This window comes from Doryrhamphus excisus, linkage group LG3 (assembly GCF_037039965.1).
Source record: "Doryrhamphus excisus strain RoL-2023G ecotype Guam linkage group LG3, RoL_Dexc_Guam_v1.1, whole genome shotgun sequence".
Classification (NCBI taxonomy): domain Eukaryota; kingdom Metazoa; phylum Chordata; class Actinopteri; order Syngnathiformes; family Syngnathidae; genus Doryrhamphus; species Doryrhamphus excisus.
Window position 1 is genome coordinate 8,602,127 of NC_136359.1, and position 24,683 is coordinate 8,626,809.

The following is a 24,683-nucleotide window of genomic DNA, read 5'->3' on the forward strand; positions in this document are numbered from 1 at the left end:
GACCCACGACCGTGTGTGCGTGTAATGATCCTCACATGACAGCACCACTAAATATTTTAATGGCAGAAATGATGATGTAAAACCGTGCACAGACTTAATCTGAGGTTGAGTAGCAGCCCCCCCCCCACACACACATACTTGTTAATCATTTATCCCCAAATCATGTTCTTCATTAACACATTTACACTTCACCTTGCCAAGGAAATCATCCTGTGAAAGTTTCCAATGTTTTGACTTTTTTCATGAATTTACGATTTTTGTGTACAGAAACTCACAAAAGAGCTGCACGGTAGAGAGAGGTCAGCGCACAGGCCTCACAGCTTGGAGACCCGAGTTCAATTCCACCCTCTGCCATCTCTGTGTGGAGTTTGCTTGTTCTCCCAGCGCATGCGTGGGTTTTCTCCGGGTACTCCGGTTTCCACCCACATTCCAAAAATTAATTGGCGACTCCAAATTGTCCATAGGTATGAATGTGAGTGTGAATGGTTGTTCTATATGTGCCCTGTGATTGGCTGGCGACCAATCCAGGGTGTACCCCGCCTCTCGGCCGAGGGGGACTGCCCGTGAAAGCATGTTATCTCCAAATTTGAATTCTTATTTAGTCACGTTTCCTCTAAAATCGTTTCCTCTTTAAATCCTCCAAAAGGAGACACATTTTCATGGGACAGCCCCCCCCCCCCCAATTTAAAGCAATGATCTCCATCTTAACAGCATAAATATTTGCATAAATATTTACATGTTGTGGCTAAAAAGATAAGAACAATGCAACAATACATGGTTTTCATTGGATTTCCTTTTTCCTCCACTCAATGAAAAACAATTACCTCCACCTTTGTGAGTTTTTTTTTTACTGCTACTGGAAAAACAGCATGTTTTAGGCCAGGGGTCAGCAACCTGCGGCTCCAGAGCCGCATGTGGCTCTTCAGCCTCTTTATTGTGGCTCCCTTTGCGATGCTTGAATATTTTTAACACCCGAGTGGGGAAAATGCACGTCTTTTGTAATGAGTTTTAAAAAATCCAACTTTGTCTGAGACCATGAATGCATCCTGAGTGAGTTCTGACTGCTATCCAGTTCAGTACATGAAGAAAAACAAGTAATACTTACCTACAAATCTAAAAAATAAATTCGAGATAATTTAAAAACAGCGGCATGGGAACTTGTTTTTACGTTTACAGTAGTTTACACATACATTTACTCCAACTCGTCTTTTCTTATCTGAACTACTTTGATACCCCCAAATTCCCTCCAATGTTGTTTTAAACATACTATATGTTTTGCGGCTCCAGGCTATTTTTCTTCAGTGGGCATTGGGTAAAATGGCTCTTTTCATAGTAAAGGTTGCCGACCCCTGTTTTAGGCTAACAGGGGAAAAAACCCAAGTGACGATACCGTACATTTGCCATGTGAATTTTCTTTGTTGCTTGTAACAAAGTACATTATTAGTAGTAGCCACAGTATCAGTGTTTATATATAAATAATATAACATTAGCTAACCTCTCGTGTGCTTCATCATCCTCAAACCCCCAAGAGCTGCTCCTCTGTTTTGACCGTGCCCCCCTCCCAACTGATTATTCATCTATTTGTACCACAGTGGAGATGAACTGTTGTTCCAGAATATCTTTGTCCAAGTTCCTGCCTGTAAAGACAAAGCAGAGACAAAAAAATAAATTAAAGGATGGTAAAAGGTACTCCAAAAGTAAGTACACCCCTGACATTTCAGCAACACTTTTATAAGAGTACATTATGTCAACAGAGAGTACTATATTTAGAGTAGTACAGTGTACAGCTTGTATAGCGGTATACATTCACATATCCATTGACAGCGATGCAAGCAGCCATTACTGCTGTGTGAATAGCTGGCATGAATTCTAACATGTACATTCTAAGGTAGGGCATCATCCTCATCATCATCACCCCCCCCCACCCACCCCAGTGAACATGTTACATTCGCTGCATGAAGTGACATGAAGAAGACAACATGCCTCAGTTTGGTTTACCTATAAAGACCAGTCGGCTGATCCGTGGGTGCTCCTCCCAAAGCTGGGGAGTCTCCTTGAGCTCGTACAGCTCGTGGACCCCCTGCAGCATGACTTGGTGGGCTTTGGCCGCCAGTGACACTATTCCCTGAAAACACGCACGTCACATGTTGCCAGTGACAGATTAACCCGGCGCTGAAAAAAGCTGAATGCAGATAGTAATGGCGGCAGGGTTATTGATGGCTGCAGCCACCGAGGCCACCGTTGTGCTTTACTGTACCTTTAACCGGATGACAGTCATGGGTTGCTCCTCTTTGTTTTTCAGCATCTTTTCCCAAAGGAGATCCTACAAAATGTGTGGAGGGGAGGAAAAAAAAGAGGCTTTACTTCTCAAAGGGACGTATTGTAAGGCAGATAATTGGGGAGTGGGAGCGGGGATGCAAAGTAGAGGATCAGAACGTGTGTTTGTACCTGAATGAAAACATTTAGGGCATCCTCTGAAAGACTTCCGACCACTTCAAAAGTCACTGTTACAATACTCTGACAAGAAAAGAAAAGTCAGAACATTAGCTACACATGACAAGCTTTGAAAATTGTGCCTTTGCTAAATGAATTATGCTCAGTTTATTGTTGTGGTTGCAGTTTGCAGTGACAGCATCATGACTTTATTTACACTATTTCAACTTTTTGTCACCCATCCTTGCAATTTTAGTAGTTTTTCTTTAATCTGGTTAAATTAATTACTTTTAAATCATTACATTACATTATTATTCTCAGAATGTAAGAAATTAATTATTAGCGTTAGAAGTCTAAAGTTGATTTTAATATTATAACATCTTTCTCCCATAGTATTCATGTAATACTATGACTACTTTCTTTTAAAATTAATTATTATTATATTACAATATTATTAGGCCTCTGAAAACAGCGGAAATTAATTTATTTCATTAAATTCTGCTGAATATTTTAGCCTAATCAACGCTTTTTTATTTTATGATCACAGACGGCACTGTTTTAGAACTTTATTCTGACCTGAACACATCAACAGGAGTACAACCCCAGCCTCATTTATCTTTCTTTCAATAAAATACAGTCAAAATGGGCATATTTTAGACATTGTGTGACATGGTGATTAATCATGATTAACTCATTCGCTCCCAAAGACGTATTCATTCGTCTTTTAAAAGGTGATGATGCAGCTCTACAATAGAAGAGATCATGTTTGATGCCGTTTCAAGTTGGAAAAAAAAGACCCCAAGGTAGCAGAAGTCCATTTTATAAGAAGTCGGCCTGCATCTCTCTCATCAAGATACACGCTGCACAGCAACCAGGAAGTGAAAAGGCATCTGGCCGTGTTGCGCATTCACACGCGCAAACACACAGTTCAGTTGCAAATGTGAAAATTGGAAATAGCTCATGGGGTTATACTTGTATTATCATGTAAAACAACCATTTTTGTCTTATTAATGTTGTAGCATCATTGTTTAGACATCTGGGCTAAATATATATGGCTAAATTTGTGTCAATGTTAAAGTCATGCTTGAAATGTGTCTTTTCACAAAAAGCCTTTTTTGTTAAGAAATGATATTTTGATGAAACTTACCTAAGTTCTCCTGCTGATTACTAAAGAACGGAAAAAGGTAGAAACACGTTTTTCCTGATAAAAGATGAGAGCGTAATCTTTCTTTTGGTATATACCATGTCTATATATCCCAAAAACACAATATTCTGTGTGCCTTTCCAAATCATCAAAAACAGTTGGTACTGAGAGAGGCGGCTTTTGAAAAATGGTCGGGATTAAATGAGTTAATTCTTTTAAAAACCATGATTAATCAGATTGCAATTTCTAATAATTTCTAATGGAATATATTGCAGCTGCAATTTAATTAAAAAAAATTAATTCCTTTGTTTCATGTTATTAAACAACTCTATTATTCACAACAGTTAATTAATCACAAGTTTTTCCCCCTCATAACATGACAACTTTATTCTTGCAAAATAAATTCCAACAAAAATATACTATTGCTGTAAACATGCGTACAATATTACAAATTCATTCCTGAAATTCTGTTATCTTTTTCTCATAATATTTCAATTCATTCTTGGAAAGTTACATACTCAGAATTCCCCAAACTTCCAACTTCCAATTGAAGGAGAACAGAGGGGGGAAAAAAGCCATCATGCCCGCTAAACAAAAGACACCGCAGTTGATGACTTCGTCAATGACCATGTCGAAAACCACAACTCCATTCGGCACTTCTCTTCATCTGCCCCACCGCCCCGCCCCCACCTGTGTTTCCCAACCTCCTCTCTTAACTTCCTTGTGGCATTAAAAGGGACACTTTGCAGATATTTGGTGGTTTTGTGTTGAAGTGTTAAGGTTACACACTTCCTTGTCATTTGGTATAACAACAGAAAAACAGCCTTCTCATTTACATGAAAAGAGCGACAGGGAGAAAAGGGGTGGTCCTGTCTGTGTCGGTGGGGGGTGGTTGGGTTACCTAAGGGTGGGGAGGGGCTGACTGAGAGCCAATGCGGGAAAAGGCAACGTGGAAAAAAAACAGACAACAATGGCATTATTTACACACACGTCTCATCGACGTCCATCCTGTGGTAAAACTTAACAGCCATTAAAGAACGCAAAACAAAATGAGGTCATGAGTCATTTCTAAAGAAAACATTGAATTTATCATTTCAAAAACTCCTCAATAATATATTTTGAAAATTAATTAATCTTTGAATGCTAAAAAGACAAAGCGTAATTCGATCAATGGACAGTACAGATGTCCTTTAGTGCATTAGGGAGTCTATTTATAAGCTAATACCAAAAAAAAAAACATCAAAAACCTCCAAGATGATCTCCACACACCCCATCCCAAAAGAGCAGGGAGGGAGTTTTCACTGCAGTGTCACAGCCTGGGGGCATGCAAGGGCATATATATATATATATATATATATATATATATATATATATATATATATATATATATATATATATACATATATACACACAGTATGTATTTTCCTTTTAGCCCTGAGGAGAACGCATACGGTTAATCTTGTAGGAAATGAAGTGTTGAAATAAATTAGCAAACAAAAAACAAAGCAAGGAAGAATTCAATGTAGAAAAAGAGTGTGTGCGTGTGTGTGTGTGTGTGGGGTGGGGGGGTGGGGGGGGGTTGCAAACAATACCTTGTCAAGATGAGGTCTTGTCGGTTTGAAAATCTGAAACTTCTCGGATAAACTGCCAAGAGGAGAAAATATTATTTATTTGTAAATAGGTCTTCACTTTACTTCACTTTTAGTTGCTGATTTGGTTTCAGAAATAGCTGAACCGCTCATCTCGAGGTTCCCAAACCTTTTACAGTCAGTTATCCTTGTGAGGATAAGCGGTAGAAAATTTGTGATTGAATGAATGAATGAATGAATATGATGGGTACCTTTCACGTTGGAACTCATATAGGAACTCAATGGTACCAACTTTGGGCTAGAGCAGGGGTCGGGAACCTTTTTGGCGAAGAGAGCCATGAAGGCCAGATATTTTAAAATGTGTATCTGTGAGAGCCATATACATTTTTTTTAAACATTGAATGCAATAAAATGTGTGCATTTTTATGTAAGACCAACAGTTTTAGATAATGGGCTCTAATTACGTAGACCAGGCACACTACCCCACGCCAATGGGGTGTGGCCAGCACACTTTCGTGAGCAGCGCAGTGTCTAATAATAAATCAAATACTTGTTGCCAATAATACAACTTCTGCTGCTGCATAGTTTTGCACCGTACTCCGTAGACGTATTTCATTCTTTTGGCCATCTTCGTCAGAAGGCTTGGTTCTGCAGCTTTAGCTATTTGACTAAAGGAGGAAAGTTTACATTTACATGTTTTTTTGACATCTCAATGACCGAGGTAGACTACAGCATTACCCAGTAAAAGTTTTGGTGTTTGACCTGGAAAATATCATCAGGAAAGATAGATATGGTTGGCCCTATTGCAGCAGTATACCAAAACAACATTTTTAATCTCATATTATTCTGGATATTTTGGAGTTCGGATACCACTGGCTTTCTACAAATAACCCTTTGAGAGTTGTTTTCAAGCTTCAAAACCCTATCGACGTGTAACTAAACATCAAAACCACACGATTTTATATTATTAACAGTGACGTGTAAATGGCCCCTCTGGATCAGGAGTGACTATTTCAGGAATAATAGTGTGGTGGGAGAAAAGTGTCATGTGTGGTGACTACTGTGTGTCCTCACAGTATAATCGGCACTTAACGACACCAGCCCTCAATGGACTTGTGAAAACTTAAGAAATGGCAATTAAACCCTACAAAACGCCCACTGCAGCCACCAAACAAACTCGGGCCATTGTTCTCACCATCACAACCCCCCCCCCCCCAAACTCCTCCCCTCGTCTTGCTGACCTCACAAGGAGGCTAAATGTTGTGTCCAGCAGTTTGAGCCCTGTACCCTGTTAGTTAGTACCACACAGGCAGAGCAGCAGGGGTCCCCACTTCAAACAGTCAGCATGGGCTCTTGTGGAATGGGGGGCAGGAGGGGCCTGCACTCCCCCCGCCTCTCAAAGGTGAGGGGAAAGGAGCTATCTGTTGGGACAAGGGGGACTCCTCGGGAGCCGATGGACACACACAGCTTTAATCCTCCGCAGCTGGCCTCACACACACTGACTGAGGGCATGTAAGGGAGCTTTAACGCCACGGCCCGTTTCATTCACATGAAGGGATGAACACTGACTCTATTCATGACAATGACATTCTACCACAGGGGGATGGAGGGGGGCCACAATATGCTGACCACCTCGGGTGTGACCGGGGGGTAGGCTCAATAAAAGAGTCTGTTAATTGAAGAGAAACATGGCAAGCAACAGTGTCAAAGACTGTTGGGTACACGCTTCAGACGCACCAGCGGCAAAAGGCCATCAGGGCACACAACTAATATCGCTGTAACTTAGCAACCGGTACAATAATAACATTGGGCCCAGAGCAACACACTTTAGGGACATTACAGTAGGTTCTCCTACAATATGTCAATACGTATGTTTATTATAGTGTTTGCAGTGGTGTACATCTGTATTACAGACTAGACTACTGGACTGGAATTCGTTATTCAATATTGTGTATATATACACACACACACACATTGGCGACTCAAAACTGTCCAAAGACAGCTGGGATAGGCTCCAGCACCCCCGCCACCCTTGTGAGGACAAGCGGTAGTGTGTGTGTGTGTGTGTATATACACACACACACACACACACACACACACACACACACACACATTCAACTATCATAAATACAAAATTGAAAAAATCTATGACCAAAGCAGTTCCAGACGTCCTGGCATCGTCCTTGCTGACAAGAAAGACAGAGATGGGCCGGTGATGATGAAACCAGGGCGACGGCGCGCGTGCTGATTGGTCCACGTCTTGCACAATCTTGAAATGTATAAAAAGCCGGGCAGGGAAAGAAAGGGTGCTTTTTGCAGCTGCGCTGTACTAAGACCCAACTTACTGTTGGCATACAGGAAAAGCAACTAAGCCCGGACGTCTGTATTAGATATTGTTTGTATCAGGAATAAATACTCTGGTTTTTATATACCGGTTTGGTTATTTAGTCTGCCCATATCCTCAATTCGACACCCACAAGGAGATCACCTCGAAGTAAGGGAGGTCGAGATTTCCTTCACAATCTATATATATTTTTGTCCTAAAAGGACGGTTTCATTCTCATCAAATTACAATTTTATTCTCTTAAAATTACCAGTTTTTCTTTCTTTTTTCCTTAATATAAAGCAAATTTTTTGTAGTTTTCCCTTATGCCAGTCCATATATTGTGTCATTACAAAATGAAGACTATTCCAGATAAAGCAATATATACTATATACAGTAGCTCTGTATTGATCCTTATGATAAGTGTACCTAATATTATGGCTGGTGCTCTCCCGTACATTAATAGGCAAAAGCAGTGATAGCGTCTTCTTTGTGAATTAAATTCAAACTTTATGGTAAAACTCACTCTGTGCCATCCTTACTGTCGAAGGCATGAAGGTCGAGGACTTCAGAGAGGTCCACCCTGTGGAAGAAGACCACATTAGTTGACTTTGTCCAATAAAGTTTAGTCAACACGCACTGACGGTGGAAGGTTGAACAACAAAGAGTCCATCTTGGGTCACAAGTTGCCTAAACGGGATGTAAATAAATCCATTCTAGGTTGGTGAGAATGTTTTTCTGATTAACCCCATCACTGCATGTCCTCTTTCATCTTCTCGCCTGTGTCTGAACTCTGTCGGTGGGAGGGAAGGTGGGGGAACACACCCAGACCTTTGGTAGATCCTGCTTGTGTTAGCCAGGTGCCACCTGGGTCCAATAACAAGCTGACACACAAACAGGCACACATGCATGCGCAACCCCCGTCTGCAAGAAGACCGCAGGTCAGAGAGCAAAGTTTCCTGGGTAATCGGACACCATCCCACGTCTGTTTACCTCGGGTGCTGCATTTTGTGTATGTTTTCATGATACGAGTGTGCAGGGGAAGGGAAGGTGAGACGGTCCCTTTGCTGCGATGCCCAAGCTGCTTCATCTTTGATATGAAGATCTGAGCAGGGGTGAGCATGTGGAGTTCATCTGCCACCATTTACAAACAAAGCAGGGAGGCCTGACTGCACAGAAGCTTTATATTCTCACAATAAAGGGGAAAAAAGGGCCCTGCCGTGAGTGTGACAGCAGAAATTACCTTGATCTCTGGGTTACCAGGAGATTGGCCACACCGTTTATTGACCTAAGGTGTGAAACACAAATGTTATTGGCTAAAGCCAAATTCATGCCCAGGATCATTTCAAACATGTACCTGGAGAACGGACCTGACAGCATCACAGACTTGAGCGAGCTCCTCTTCCGCCACCAGATCAGTCTTGTTGATAATAATCAGGTCAGCCAGTGCAACCTGCCTAAAATGGTATAAAATATGCACGTCGTAGAGGTGTAACAGTACAAGTGTCCGTAGTCAGGGACAGCACAAAGTGATGCGTCTACTATACACAAATACATAGTCTAGCCATTGTTTAGCAAAAAAATACATCGGGGGGAAAAAAAAATGGTTGAGCGACTAGGCCTGATCAGCACACAGCTGCGGGAGGTCCCGAACAAAAAGAGGGATGACCAGTCTGCCCCCCCCTACCTTGATATGCACACTGAATTGTAAAAGTGTGTCAATGTAAAACAGCCTACCTTGCTGCTTCATTCACAAGACCATCAGCCTTTTCCTCAGTTATATGCTGCATGAAAAGAGACATTTATTTATTCATTCATTTTCTACCGCTTTTCCTCACAAAGGTTGCTGGAGCCTGTCTTCTGCTGTCTTCGGGCGAGAGGCAGGGTACACCCTGGACTGGTCGCCAGCCAATCACAGGGCACATAGACATTGTTTACACATAGACAAACAACCATTCATACTCACATTCATACCTATGGACAATTTGGAGGCGCCAATTAACCTAGCTTGTTTTTGGAATGTGGGAGGAGGCCGGAGTACCCGGCCAACTCCACACAGAGATGGCCGAGGGTGGGATTGAACTCAGGTCTCCTAGCTGTGAGGTCTGCGCGCTAACCACAGACGTTTATTTCAAAGAAAAACTGCAAAGGCATTTCTGCTAATGATGCGGTTAACACAGGAAAAGGCTCCATTTATCCATACATCTTATCCTCACGAGGGTTGCAGGCATGCTGGAGCCTATCCCAGCTGTCTTCGGGCGAGAGGCGGGGTACACCCTGGACTGGTGGTCAGCCAATCACAGGGCCCATATACTAGACAAACAACCATTCACACTCACATTCATACCTATGGACAACTTGGTAACTCCATTTTGTTTGATTGAATTCTTTTTGGCGAATTATTATTTTGGGGTTTTTGTACGTACATTTTGTAACTTTACATCCATGGTCATACAGTTTCCTGAATAGACCGTCTTCAGGCTTCTGAATTGCTTAAATTACCTTGACTTTTAGGAGTTGTGTCCTTTGGAACGCACTTGACAGCATCCAAAAGCATATTCCTTTATTCGAGTGTGACTGGTGTGGGAAAACAATGTTTTGTGCAGAGAAAAATGCCCCACCCATATGACTGGTCGCCAGCCAATCACAGGGCACATACAGTTAGGTCCATAAATATTTGGACGGACACAAAGTTTTTTCCAATTTTGGTACTGTACACTAAGCATTATATTTGAAATGATACAGTTCAGATGTAGTCCAAGTGCAGACTTTCAGCTTTAATTTAGTGGGTTCAACAAAAAGATTGCATAAAAATGCCAGGAATTAAAGCAGTTTTTAAACACAATCCTTTCATTTCAGGGGCTCAAAAGTAATTGGACAAATTAAGCAACTGAAAACTAAATGTTCATTTCTAATACTTGGTTGAAAACCCTTTGCTGGCAATGACTTCTTGAAGTCTTGAACTCATGAACATCACCAGATCACCAGGTTTCCTCCATTTGAATGCTCTGCCAGGCCCTTACTGCAGCAGCTTTCATTTGCTGTTTGTTTGTGGGCCTTTCTGTCCCAAGTTTAGTCTTTAACAAGTGAAATGCATGCTCAATTGGGTTGAGATCAGGTGACTGACTTGGCCATTCAAAAGTATTTCACTTCTTTGCTTTAATAAACTCCAGGGTTGTTGTTGCTGTATGTTTTGGGTCATTGTCCATCTGTATTATGAACCCCACCCAATCAATTTGGCTGAATTTGACTGGATCTGAGCAGATAGAATATCTCTGAACACCGCAGAATTCATCCGGCTGCTTCTGTCCTGTGTCACATTATAAATAAACACGAGTGACCCAGTGCCACTGGCAGCCATGCAGGCCAAAGCCATCACACTGCCTCCCCTGTGTTTTACCAAGGATGTAGTGTGCTTTGGATCATGATTTCATCTGTACAAAGAATGTTCTTCCAAAAACTTTCCGGCTTTTTTAGATCTTTCTCAGCAAAGTCCAATCTACCCTTTCTATCCTTCAGACTTATGAGTGGCCTGTACCTTGCAGTGAACCCTCTGTATTTACTTTAGTGCAGTCTTCTCTTTATGGCAGACTTGTGTATTGATATTCCCACCTCCTGGAGAGTGGTGTTCACGTCATGGCTGTTGTAAAGGGTTTTTTCTTCACCATGGAAATGATTCTGCCATCATCTACCACCATTGTCTTCCGTGGACGTCCAGGTGTTTTTGCGTTGCTGAGTTGACCAGTGCCTGCTTTCTTTCTCAGGATGTACCAAACTGTAGATTTTGCCACTCCTAATATTGTAGCCATTTCTCTGATGTTTTTTTTCCTGTTCTCACAGCCTAAGGATGGCTTTGTTCACCTGCATGGAGAGCTCTTTTAACCGCATGTTGTCTTCACAGCAAAATCTTCCAAATGCAAACAAAATACCTCAGATCAATCCCAGGCCTTATATCTGCTTAATTTATAGTGATATAATGAATGAATTGCGGCACAGCGGTCTAGTGGTTAGTGCGCAGACTTCACAGCTAGGAGACCAGGGTTCAATTCCACCCTCGGGCATCTCTGTGTGGAGTTTGCATATTCTCCCAGTGCACGCGTGGGTTTTCTCCGGGTACTCCGGTTTTCTCCCACATTCCAAAAACATGCTAGGTTAATTGGCGACTCCAAATTGTCCATAGGTATGAATGTGAGTGTGAATGGCTGTTTGTCTATATGTGCCCTGTGATTGGCTGGCGATCAGTCCAGGGTGTACCCCGCCTCTCGCCCGAAGACAGCTGGGGTAGGCTCCAGCACCCCCGCGACCCTCGTGAGGAAAAAGCGGTAGAAAATGAATGAATGAATGAATGAATGAATTGCCCAAACCTGCCCATGAAATAGGCTTTTGGTCAATTGTCCAATTACTTTTGGTCCCTTTAAAAAGAGGGTGGCTGACACTCCTAAAACCCTTCATTCACTTTGAATGTGGATACCCTCAAATGAAAGCTGAGAGTCTACACTTTATGTCCATGTCCATTATATCACCATATTTTGAGTAGGTTTCAGTAAAAGGGTAAACAAACGAAACTTGTGTCAGTGTCCAAATACAGTGCATCCGGAAAGTATTCACAGCGCTTCACTTTTTCCACATTTTGTCATGTTACAGCCTCATTCCAAACTGAATTAAATTAATCTCTTACCTCAAAATTCTACACAAAATACTCCATTATGACAATGTGAAAAAAGGTTTTTTTTGACATGTTTTGAATTTATTAAAAATAGAAAACAAGAAAATCACATTTACATAAGTATTCACAGCCTTTGCCATGAAGCTCAAAATTGAGCTCAGGTGCATCTTTTTTCCACTGATCATCCTTGAGATCTTTCTACAGCTTAATTGGAGTCCACCTGCTGTAAATTCAGTTGATTGGACATGATTTGGAAATATAATAACTGTCTATATAAGGTCCCACAGTTGACTGTGCATGTCAGAGCACAAACACCAAGCATGAAGTCAAAAGAACTGTCTGTAGACCTGCGAGACAGGATTGTCTTGAGGCACAAATCTGGGGAAGGATACAGAAAAATTTCTGCTGCTTTGAAGGTCCCAATGAGCACAGTGGCCTCCATTATTCGTAAATGAAAGACGTTTGGAACCACCAGGACTCTTCCTAGAGCTGGCCGGCCTTCTAAACTGAGCGATCGGGGAAGAAGGGCCTTAGTCAGGGAGGTGACCAAGGCCCCGATGGTCACTCTGTCAGAGCTCCAGCGTTCCTCTGTGGAGAGAGGAGAGCCTTCCAGAAGGACAACCATCTCTGCAGCACTCCACCAATCAGGCCTGTATGGTAGAGTGGCCAGACGAAAGCCACTCCTTAGTAAAAGGAACATGGTAGCCCGTCTGGAATTTGCCAAAAAGCACCTGAATGACTCTCAGACCATGAGAAACAAAATTCTCTGGTCTGATGGCTTTCGTCTGGCCACTCTACCATACAGGCCTGATTGGTGGAGTGCTGCAGAGAGGGTTGTCCTTCTGGAAGGCTCTCCTCTCTCCACAGAGGAACGCTGGAGCTCTGACAGAGTGACCATCGGGGCCTTGGTCACCTCCCTGACTCAGGCCCTTCTTCCCTGATCGCTCAGTTTAGAAGGCCGGCCAGCTATAGGAAGAGTCCTGGTGGTTCCAAACGTCTTCCATTTACGAATAATGGAGGCCACTGTGGTCATTGGGACCTTCAAAGCAGCAGAAATTTTTCTGTATCCTTCCCCAGATTTGTGCCTCAAGACAATCCTGTCTCGCAGGTCTACAGACAGTTCTTTTGACTTCATGCTTGGTGTTTGTGCTCTGACATGCACAGTCAACTGTGGGACCTTATATAGACAGTTATTATATTTCCAAATCATGTCCAATCAACTCAATTTACTGCAGGTGGACTCCAATTAAGCTGTAGAAAGATCTCAAGGATGATCAGTGGAAAAAAGATGCACCTGAGCTCAATTTTGAGCTTCATGGCAAAGGCTGTGAATACTTATGTAAATGTGATTTTTTTGTTTTCTATTTTTAATAAATTCAAAAAAAGTCAAAAACAAACTTTTTCACATTGTCATAATGGAGTATTTTGTGTAGAATTTTGAGGTAAGAGATTAATTTAATACAGTTTGGAATGAGGCTGTAACATGACAAAATGTAGAAAAAGTGAAGCGCTGTGAATACTTTCCGGATGCACTGTATGTCCGTCAGCTAAAATGGGTGTTTTATCAATTAGGACTGATCGATGATAGGCTTTTAAAATGACCCGATGATTTCTGTGACCTTATGATTTTTGTCATGTGACCACATGACCTTTGCCTTACAGTGTAGTTATATTGAAACATCTCATTGTGATGCATGCAGCTAACTTTTGGCAACAAATATGTCCCTCAACATTCAATGACATACCTGCAGTCCATATTTGGCGTCGACGACGGTCACAATGCCTGAGAGGAAAAAACAACATGGGTTTGAGGACTCAAAGGAATTCCCGACGACTTGTGCGCATTCTTGGCTAAATTGCTCGCAGCGTTTGGTGTTTTTACTTCGGGTCTGTTTTGTTGTTGACAGAGAGAGAAAGAGACGCTTTTCTCTTTAACTTTTGGTCGACTGGCCTGTCACAAAAGAGCGGACAGCTGAGCATTCACTGTGTGCACACGCAAACGTACTATTAAAACACGAACTAACACGCAAACACGACAGGTAACATTTGGGGACACAAATGACGCAGCGGTTTTGGTGCATGTCAGTATTTTGCACACAATGGAGGCGCTAAAGCTAAATTTGGTGTTTTTAATGTCTAAAAGTAGATCTATACCTGCGTGATAATTCCTAAAAGAGGTGGGCATCTGCCATGCATCTGTCTTTGCGTGTTATGTTTGAATTAATGAGTGGCTAACTTTTATGGCAGATAGATAAAATTGCCTATGCAGTCAACTCATTCGCTACAAAAGAAGTTTGCAATTCCACAATAGAAGGGAGCACCAGGTGGCAGAAATGCATTTTATAAGAGCTTTACCTGCATCTTTCTCATTGAAATGCATGCTGACAATTGTAAATAGTTTATAACGTTATTCATTCATTCATTAATTTTCCACCGCTTATCCTCATGAGGGTCATGGGGGTGCTGGAGCCTATCCCAGCTGTCATCAGGCGAGAGGTGGGGTACACCCTGGACTGGTCGCCAGCCAATCACAGGGCACATATAGACAAACAACCATTCACACTCACATTCATACCTATGGACAATTTGGAGTCGCCAATTAACCTAGCATGTTTTTGGAATGTGGGAGGAAACCGGAATACCCGGAGAAAACCCACACATGCACGGGGAGAACATTTTATAGCGTTATATTTGTCCAAAAAATTATTTTCATGTAAAACAACCATTTTTGTGTTGTTTATGTTGTGGCATCGTTGTTTAGACCCTTTGGCTAAATTTGTATCAAAATTATTATTATTTAATAATTATTATTCCAAAGTTATGCTTGAAATGCATATTTTCACTGATATTTTGCTTAAACCTACCTATGTTCTACTGCTGATTACTAAAGAACAAAAAAAAAGGTAAACACAAACTTTTTTTCTGATGAAAGATCAGAGTCTAATGCTTCTTTTGGTATATAGCATGTCTATATATGAAGCTGCAATAAACTCCTGTACATTAAAGCACAGCCTTGGCTCATGGATCGAAAATCTCTGTAGGTGATTTTGGAAATTTCTAAGATGTGAATTATGCTGGTATCAGAACCCTATTGGATCAGCTGCATCCCTACTTCATGCACACAAAACACACTTAGTCACCTCGCCCATTGCTAATAAAATGAAAACTAGCAGGGTTCTCTGTGACGGTGAGCACTTGATACTGAAACATTTCTATTTTCATTATTTCTTATGGATGTGTCGATCGATCAGAGTGGTGGAGCAGCATGGAGGCCCAAATGCAAACATAGCCGAAATAAACTCACCGTCCAGATAGATGTCACTGCCAAGCTCTGCATCAACCCAGAACATGGAGGCCACTGCACCTGTCGAACACACAAACAAAATGCAATTTCCTTAGATTCAAAAGCAAATTAACTGCCAGTTATTTGAGCATGTTAATGATTTTTACTCTTTAAAGCACTGAACGATGCACTGGGAGGAGGACTCAGGTTTCAGAACCCCTGCACTTTTGCTTGTTTTGTTCTCAGACAGATTTCCAAGAATTCCAATTGTACACCCCTGGCGGCCACGTCTGTTTTGTTCCCATCTTCCATGGGGGCCCCCCTCGCAGACGCCATGTCACTGTGGCAGCCACATCTTGTTCCCATAAAGCACTTTTTGCCAAACAGCCAAGTGAGAACAGGAAAGAATTGTAAATATTTGATGGACACGTAATGAAATGGCATGTTTTGCGCAACTCAACCAAACCGCTTTCCTGGATGAACGGGCAAAATCTCTCCTCACACAAAAAAGATGGCTTTCTGATTGACAGCAGTGGGAGCGCCAATGACAGGAGATAACGAGGATGTCTTGGCGAATGACGCATTAAGAGGACTGAATACAACCCCACCCCTGTGCGTCAGCCCATGCTGACACCTGTCACTTATAGACACGCCCCGGTCGGTGCAGGGCTCATCCCCAAATGGCCAAATATCGATGTCCTCATTCTAAACATGAGCACCGCTGATAACTTCTGGGTTCAGCTGCTGTCAAAAGTCAGACAAAGCGCAGATGGGGACATGAGCAGGTGTTTAAACACACTGCCTGAGCACCAGAAGATGAATGCCAATTATCCTATAACTTTAGAAAAACAAATGAATGACTGAATAGAACAACATCAATGAGGATTAAATTCCATCCATCCATCGTCAAAACGTTTGTCCTTACTGTGGTGGAGCTGACTTCAGGCGAGAGCAGGGTTATACCCTGGACTGGTCGCAGGACACATACAGACAAACGACCATTCACTCACATTCATACAGTGCATCACCATTATCTAAAGTGTCCATAGGTACAGTGCATCCAGAAAGTATTCACAGCGCTTCACTTTTTCTACATTTTGTCATGTTACAGCCTCATTTCAAACTGAATTAAATTACCTCAAAATTCTACACAAAATACTCCATTATGAGGATATCTCTATATATTGCTGCATTCATTTTTCCTTCTATCCTGACTAGTCTGCCAGTTCCTGCTGCTGAAAAACATCCCCACAGCATGATGCTGCCACCACCATGCTTCACTGTAGGGATGGTATTGGCCTGGTGATGAGCAGTGCCTGGTTTCCTCCAAACATGGCGCCTGGCATTCACACCAAAGAGTTCAATCTTTGTCTCATCAGACCAGAGAATTTTGTTTCTCATGGTCTGAGAGTCATTCAGGTGCTTTTTGGCAAATTCCAGACGGGCTGCCATGTTCCTTTTACTAAGGAGTGGCTTTCGTCTGGCCACTCTACCATACAGGCCTGATTGGTGGATTGCTGCAGAGATGGTTGTCCTTCTGGAAGGCTCTCCTCTCTCCACAGAGGAACGCTGGAGCTCTGACAGAGTGACCATCGGGGCCTTGGTCACCTCCCTGACTAAGGCCCTTCTTCCCCGAAGAAGGCCGGCCAGCTCTAGGAAGAGTCCTGGTGGTTCCAAACGTCTTCCATTTACGAATAATGGAGGCCACTGTGCTCATTGGGACCTTCAAAGCAGCAGAAATTTTTCTGTATCCTTCCCCAGATTTGTGCCTCAAGACAATCCTGTCTCGCAGGTCTACAGACAGTTCTTTTGACTTCATGCTTGGTGTTTGTGCTCTGACATGCACAGTCAACTGTGGGACCTTATATAGACTGTTATTATATTTCCAAATCATGTCCAATCAACCGAATTTACTGCAGGTGGACTCCAATTAAGCTGTAGAAAGATCTCAAGGATGATCAGTGGAAAAAAGATGCACCTGAGCTCAATTTTGAGCTTCATGGCAAAGGCTGTGAATACTTATGTAAATGTGATTTTTTTGTTTTCTATTTTTAATAAATTCAAAACATGTCAAAAAAACCTTTTTTCACATTGTCATAATGGAGTATTTTGTGTAGAATTTTGAGGTAAGAGATTAATTTAATTCAGTTTGGAATGAGGCTGTAACATGACAAAATGTAGAAAAAGTGAAGCGCTGTGAATACTTTCCGGATGCACTGTACCTATGGACACTTTAGATAATGGGCATCCATACAGACTACTCCTCCAGGCAGCATTATACTGCCCAATGCAACCACAATGATATGGAAACAGCCGTTAGGGATAGAACGCTAACAGTATGTTCGAGTGTGACCAAACAGGAATTACAGTGCATCCGGAAAGTATTCACAGCGCTTCACTTTTTCCACATTTTGTCATGTTACAGCCTCATTCCAAATTGTATTAATTTAATCTCTTACCTCAAAATTCTACACAAAATACTCCATTATGACAATGTGAAAAAGTTTTTTTTTTACTTTATTTGAATTTATTAAAAATAGAAAACAAAAAAAATCACATTTACATAAGTATTCACAGCCTTTGTTTGAGCTCAGGTGCATCTTTTTTCCACTGATCATCCTTGAGATCTTTCTACAGCTTAATTGGAGTCTACCTGCAGTAAATTCAGTTGATTGGACATGATTTGGAAATATAATAACTGTCTATATAAGGTCCCACAGTTGACTGTGCATGTCAGAGCACAAACACCAAGCATGAAGTCAAAAGAACTGTCTGTAGACCTGCGAGACAGGATTGTCTTGAGGCACAAATCTGGGGAAGGATACAGAAAAATTTCTGCTGCTTTGAAGGTCCCAATGAGCACAGTGGCCTCCATTATTCGTAAATGGAAGACGTTTGGAACCACCAGGACTCTTCCTAGAGCTGGCCGGCCTTCTTCGGGGAAGAAGGGCCTTAGTCAGGGAGGTGACCAAGGCCCCGATGGTCACTCTGTCAGAGCTCCAGCGTTCCTCTGTGGAGAGAGGAGAGCCTTCCAGAAGGACAACCATCTCTGCAGCAATCCACCAATCAGGCCTGTATGGTAGAGTGGCCAGACGAAAGCCACTCCTTAGTAAAAGGAACATGGCAGCCCGTCTGGAATTTGCCAAAAAGCACCTGAATGACTCTCAGACCATGAGAAACAAAATTCTCTGGTCTGATGAGACAAAGACTGAACTCTTTGGTGTGAATGCCAGGCGCCATGTTTGGAGGAAACCAGGCACTGCTCATCACCAGGCCAATACCATCCCTACAGTGAAGTATGGTGGTGGCAGCATCATGCTGTGGGGATGTTTTTCAGCAGCAGGAACTGGCAGACTAGTCAGGATAGAAGGAAAAATGAATGTAGCAATATATAGAGATATCCTGGATGAAAACCTGCCCCAGAGCGCTCTTGACCTCAGTAGACTGGTCATGTACCTTGACCATATAGACAGTAGACATTAGCACACAGCCAAGATCTCAAAAGATTGGCTTCAGAACCACTCCGTGAATGTCCTGGAGTGGCCCAGCCAGAGTCCAGACTTGAATCCGATCGAACATCTCTGGAGAGATCTGAAAATGGCTGTGCACAGACGTCTCCCATCCAACCTGATGGAGCTTGAGACTTATTGCAAAGAAGAATGGGCAAAACTGCCTAAAGATAGGTGTGCTAAACTTGTGGGATCATATTCAAAAAGACTTGAGGCTGTAATTGCTGCCAAAGGGGGATCAACAAAGTATTAAGCAAAGGCTGTGAATACTTATGTAAATGTGATTTTTTTGTTTTCTATTTTTAATAAATTCAAAAAAAGTCACAAAAAAAACTTTTTCACATTGTCATAATGGAGTATTTTGTGTAGAATTTTGAGGTAAGAGATTAAATTAATACAATTTGGAATGAGGCTGTAACATGACAAAATGTGGAAAAAGTGAAGCGCTGCGAATACTTTCCGGATGCACTGTATATAATATTATGGTGGTTTCCACATTCTGTTTACACTTGAATGTGGTGATATTAAAAGGGTGAACAAAAATACATTTCTGTGGATCAAATATGAGCTAGAAACCTCATATTACAAATATACAAGATAAAGTCGCAAAAAACATTTCAATATAAAGCAATAAAGCAAAATTTGTTCTCAATCAGAAATCACGCCACACTCTATTGCTCTCTGGTTCTACCATATCTTACTTATTGTGTAGAAATATGGGGTAATAACTATAAAAGCAATCTTCACTTGCTAAATGTACTGCAAAAAAGATCAGTAAGGATAATTCATGATGCTGCCTAACATACTAACTCCTTATTTCTAAAATCACAAATATTTAAACTTGCTGGTATAGTTAATCTTCAAACAGCTAAAATAATGCATAAGACTAAAAATAACCAATTAGCTAAAAATGTCATCCAATACTTCCCTACAAGAGAGGAGAAATATGATCTCAGGGAAGAACTAAATTTGAAACACTTATATCCTAGGACTATGTTAAAAAGCCATAGCATTTCAGTATGTGGAATCAAACTATGGAATGGATTGATTGACTAAGCAACTCCAACAATGCACAAGGATGAGCCAATTCAAGAAACAATACAAGCAGTTGATGTTTGCTAAATACAAGGATGAAAAGTCTTGAACCATTAGGATTAGGATTTAATAAGCTTTGCTTCTTCCTACTCCTTTTGGACATGTGGAACTGTGAACTGATTATGGGATGCACTCAATTGTAACCTGATGCATGTTCAAATGAAATAAATCCATTACCATTACCATATAAGCACTGGTAAACTTATTTTGACAGTATTAACACGTCACAATACCACATTGTGTTACCTGGATCAGCAAGTCCCGTGGTTTCCAAGAGGATGTAGTCAAACTTTCCCTTCTTCTCCATCAGGTTCTCAATAGCTTTAAGGCCATTGTCCCTAAACATGAATCAAAAAAAGGTATTTGTATACTAAAAGGATCAACAGCTGACACGTGACCTACTTGACAGAGCAGCAGAGGCAGCCGTTTCTCAGCTCCAGCCACTCCTCATAAAGTTCTCCAGCATGGCTCACTGCCAGGGACTTCTCAAGAGCGCTACCTGTTGGTGAAGCATGTGAGAGACACTATAACTATAATTGTGCCAAAAAAACGAGATTTAATTTACTATTTAGGAATTACAACCATGTATATGGATAGAAAATAGAGATGGAAAAAGGAAACCCAAGGAGAAAATCAATGAATGGATTTGTTGAGGTCCATTTGTCATCTTACTTTGCTGCCCTCTTCAGGTAAAATGTTAAATGTGCTCTTATGGGGTACCTTCTCCAAATTCATTAAGTATGACAGCAATCCGTTTGTTGTGTTGTTCTGTTAAAATATAGTTCAGCAGTGTGGTCTTTCCAGCTCCTACAAATACAGTACAAAATTTCACAGTTAAACACTGTTTTAAGGACAAAGTTGTTTGCATGAGGTTGAGGTGAGGAAGCTAGAACGCAGACAGTGTCGCACCAAGGTAGCCAGAGATGATGGTGACGGGAATCTGCTCTGCGGGACCATCAGGCTGGGCATCGATGGGAACCAACTCTGGGCAAACGTCGTCATCAGCCATCACAGCGACATTTGAATCACCAGGCAAGAGACAGGATGATCTGAATAATCAAACAGAGGCCAAAAAAAATAAAAAATCACTGGACTATTCATTAGCTGTAATGGCAGCCAATCGAAGGACTGTATGGCTGACTTTGCAAAGTAAATTTTCAATTTTAGCAGTCGTTTGCATCCATGTCAATTCGTTCTGTTTTCACACTACCACAAATATATTTTTGAAACCGATGTAGAATAAAAATTGGTGACTGTTACACCTGTTATATGAAGTTTAATGTGAGTATACTTGATGCAATATAATGTACTCAGACTGCAAACAAATCTAGTTTGTTTGTCCACATGTATTCATTGAACCGGTACTTTCAAGTGTTCATTTCCTCTTCGCTGGTGAATTCCCAGCCACATAATACAAAATGTATCGTAAAACTTACCTGCCACTGGGATGAATCGCACAATCAAGCAAAACGTACTATTTTAATTACAAGCAGCGTTAGCAAGTCGTCTCTACGGGGCTCTGCTGCCGTGCAACAGTATTAGCAGTCCGACGGCTTCTTTGGCATGAATAAAGGTTCCGCGATTTTCCTCAAGAGTCAACATACTTTATGGGAAACAAACAAATAAGTAAAACAGGACAAAACACGTAACTTTACAATTTAAAATAATGTATACGTATATGTATAGGAAAATAAACACTTTTTACCACTTTACCTCGCCGTACAGAATGTGGTATTAAAAAGGATGTAGTCAGCACTTTAACCTCCAGAGGGCGACATATTTCCGTTAATGTTTAGAGGCGTATGCTGCACTGTATGATTGTATATCATTTGAAGGAAACAAAATAATTGTTTACGTGTACTGCAAATTATTAGAACGCCGTTACTGATAGATATTATTGTATAAAATCAAAATTTCGCTTATTTCGTGTGTTAACTGACACATGCTAACGTTGACATGTATTTTAATACGATGCAGCGTTAGCAGTTTTGATAATTTTCTACGTTGACTCTTGCTGTTGATGCATTTTTACTCGTTCTTGTCATCGGAATTAAAACCAATACAACCGGCTTTTAGACTATAAAATAATTACATCGTTATTTTAATTCAGTATTGTTAAATAACGTTAGCGATCTTTGAAGACTAATTTTGTTAACCTACTACGACCCGTATATTTGTACTTTGTGGCGCCCAAACCGGAAAGTGATTACTTACTTCCGGTCTCGCTCACTCGCTTGACTACGGAGCTTTCTTGTGTGGCGAGGAGAGGCGGCGCCTCAGACTGTGTGACAGCCGGGCGGGTGAAGCGGCAGGCGGGCATACCAACCGAAGCCGACCGGGAGCGTCGCAGGCTCTTAACCGGACTTTCGACCCTCACATGGCTTCTGTGACGAGCGCGGAGCGACGGGCTTTTGCTTTGAAAATCAACAGGTAAGATGAGCTAAATAAGCAAGAACATAACTCTTCAAGTGGCTGTTTGGACGTTAGTTCTGTCTAACGGGGAAGTGTTGGTAGGGGAACAGGCAGCCACATGTTGTCATGTGTAATGTGACGTTTATTGCCTTACATCCGACTCAACTTTTATGTGTACCTACTTGCATGTCTTGTAGTGCTTCTCATATGATTACTATATCCTGTGGTGTGTCATTCATAGTGATGTTTGGATGTGGTCATAGTTCCTGCAGGTGTAGAGGAAGTAAATGCATGGGAGTCCATTGTGTCTTCCGTACATACAACTCATAAAAACACCAAAAGCTCCCTATGACTAACTGTAAATGCATGTGTAGTTTCCCTTTTTTTCGCAGTGGGGCTCATTTATATGAAAGTAAAGGTTTAAAGTTTACTTGTGCATTACAACATCTGTATTCATTGTGTCTCCACGTACCTTTGTTTACATTTTGAAAGTTAACACACCTCTTAAAATAGCAGCTAGTCACTGATGCAAAAATAAAATGACTTCAAAGCGGTTTTTTTTAATGTGTGAAGTATAACCTGAATAATTCAATAGAAAAAGAAACATGTGTTAAGCGGAAAACTACAACAAAATACAAATGTACAATAAGCTACTGTAGTTGTATGATTGTGCGCATCCTAATACTGCAGTGGTGACACAAGGATATTTTTGCCTTTCTTTCTCATAAAAGTGCTCCAAATATGTCAGATTGTGATGTGCACAACCCCCAGCAGGATTTGTTGTTGGATTTAGGTCTGGGTTCCAACTGAATGATTTTTTCTTCGAGCTGAAGTCACTTTGTGGAGGGCTGAAAAGCAAGCCAAAGAAGAGGTGATTCAATTTTGTTGCAAAGCAACACTTTTGCTTTTGTTGTCGTACTTTGCAACACTTTTGGTCATCTTTGTCAATGTATGACAACAATGTAAACATGTGAGAGAGTGTAAATAGGTACAATTTGATGCTGATTCAAATTAGGATTGTTGGGCTGAGGTAGGTGCTCTGCTGAGTAGCATTGCAGTTTTGCAATATTTTGCTCCAGCTGCTTCCACTAACATTCATTTGTAAAGTGCCTAAGCTGCACTGTCTTAATCCCCCCTTTTGCTATTTGTTAATGCACCATCTACTAAAAATCTGCTTTTGTATTTTGCATGCTCTGTAAACAAATTCTTCGCTGTGTGATGCCAATGGCCTATCACATGCCGCTGTTTTCAGTCAAATCCACCATCCACCATCCATCCATCCATGGGGACTGTACCATGCTGATATTTTTTTCTCTCTATAATCCATGAGACATCATGGATGGTGTTTTGCTGTGGCGGCACTGAGATCGGTTGCAGAGGAATGTTTTTTGGGCCAATCCAGTGATGAGCCAGCAGAGCAGCTGCTTGGAAGGCGCTCTTATAAGCCAATGCGGAGCCACTTAGTCATATACACTCATCAATAATAGCAATGTGACTTTTAGCGATCATAATGATCCTCTTAATGGAAGTCAAATAACTTTATTGTCTTCACCGTGTTACGGGGTCACTACGATGAATTGTGCAGCCGTATGAGGACGATAACTACCTAAAAATGCACGTTATTTGGCACTTATGGGCATAATTTGACAAAATTTCCAATGTGGAAAACATTTACATGAAATGAATTTTAATTATTAAATGTTATTTTATTATATTAGTAAATGTTTGTAAAAATAATCTAAAATATTCTTTAAAATTGTTGTATTGTATGTAATAAAAAAATATGACACCCATAATAAACAGTTTTCTTCTTCAGATTGCAAAGTAGTTGCAACTGAATCAACACCACCTCTGCTGGTGACAGTCAAGTACTGCGCTCCATTTTGCTGAAATTGCCTCAACACACGATTAACAGAATTAATTGTATTTCATGAATTTTCAAGTTCTGATTTATATTTACCTTAATATTCATGCTGAATATACACTATAGAATATCAAATTGAAATGAAATGACAAACATTAATCACATCCACAAGGAGGAAGTGTTTACTGACACACAACGAAAATCAAATAGAAGTGTGTTTTTAAACCCTAAACCTCCCAAGTGTAGTAAGTAATATATTGGGGATGGAAATCCTGGACAAAGTGGAAATTGAGTCACGCTGGTTTCACTTCGGTTTTCAATCAGGAAGCGTGCCGTTTTCATTATAAGCAAAAACAGGAGGAAAG

General features: G+C 41.2%; 2 protein-coding genes across 4 annotated transcripts in view; one reads left to right on the forward strand and one right to left on the reverse strand.

Annotated features, from left to right (window-relative positions):
• Positions 1–125: 125 nt before the first annotated feature.
• cbwd (COBW domain containing) lies at positions 126–21,713 on the reverse strand. 2 transcript variants are annotated; one of them, XM_058069552.2, is made up of 16 exons: positions 21,479–21,713; positions 20,952–21,091; positions 20,763–20,849; positions 20,445–20,541; positions 20,289–20,380; positions 15,460–15,519; positions 13,901–13,938; positions 9,227–9,273; positions 8,860–8,946; positions 8,733–8,777; positions 8,016–8,072; positions 5,170–5,221; positions 2,449–2,517; positions 2,258–2,323; positions 1,999–2,125; positions 126–1,637 (listed from the first exon to the last, which is right to left on the reverse strand). In XM_058069552.2, exons 2-16 carry the CDS (start codon positions 21,049–21,051, stop codon positions 1,570–1,572), a joined length of 1,092 nt encoding a protein of 363 aa, XP_057925535.2. In that variant the 5' UTR covers positions 21,052–21,091; positions 21,479–21,713; the 3' UTR covers positions 126–1,569. The 2 variants fall into 2 exon arrangements, with proteins under 2 accessions (XP_057925535.2, XP_057925539.2); XM_058069556.2 differs by lacking the exons at positions 20,763–20,849; positions 20,952–21,091; positions 21,479–21,713 and adding an exon at positions 20,625–20,756.
• Positions 21,714–22,073: 360 nt separating this feature from the next.
• Positions 22,074–24,683, forward strand: part of dock8 (dedicator of cytokinesis 8) — a 67,683-nt gene continuing 65,073 nt past the window's right edge. For both annotated transcript variants that reach the window (XM_058069549.2, XM_058069551.2), the window contains exon 1: positions 22,074–22,472. In XM_058069549.2, the coding sequence (XP_057925532.2) occupies positions 22,420–22,472 (53 nt within the window). In that variant the 5' untranslated portion in view covers positions 22,074–22,419. The remainder of the gene's footprint in view (positions 22,473–24,683) is intronic.

What these genes read in the sequence shown, in the direction of transcription:
- cbwd (XM_058069552.2), bottom strand. Translation starts at nt 21,051, where the DNA reads ATGGCTGATGACGACGTTTGCCCAGAGTTGGTTCCCATCGATGCCCAG. An exon ending in GACAGTAAGGATGGCACAGA is followed by an intron (nt 5,222 to 8,015) that starts GTGAGTTTTACC and finishes TCCTCTTGGCAG; the next exon opens with TTTATCCGAGAAGTTTCAGA. An exon ending in TGACTGTCATCCGGTTAAAG is followed by an intron (nt 2,126 to 2,257) that starts GTACAGTAAAGC and finishes GCGTGTTTTCAG; the next exon opens with GGAATAGTGTCACTGGCGGC.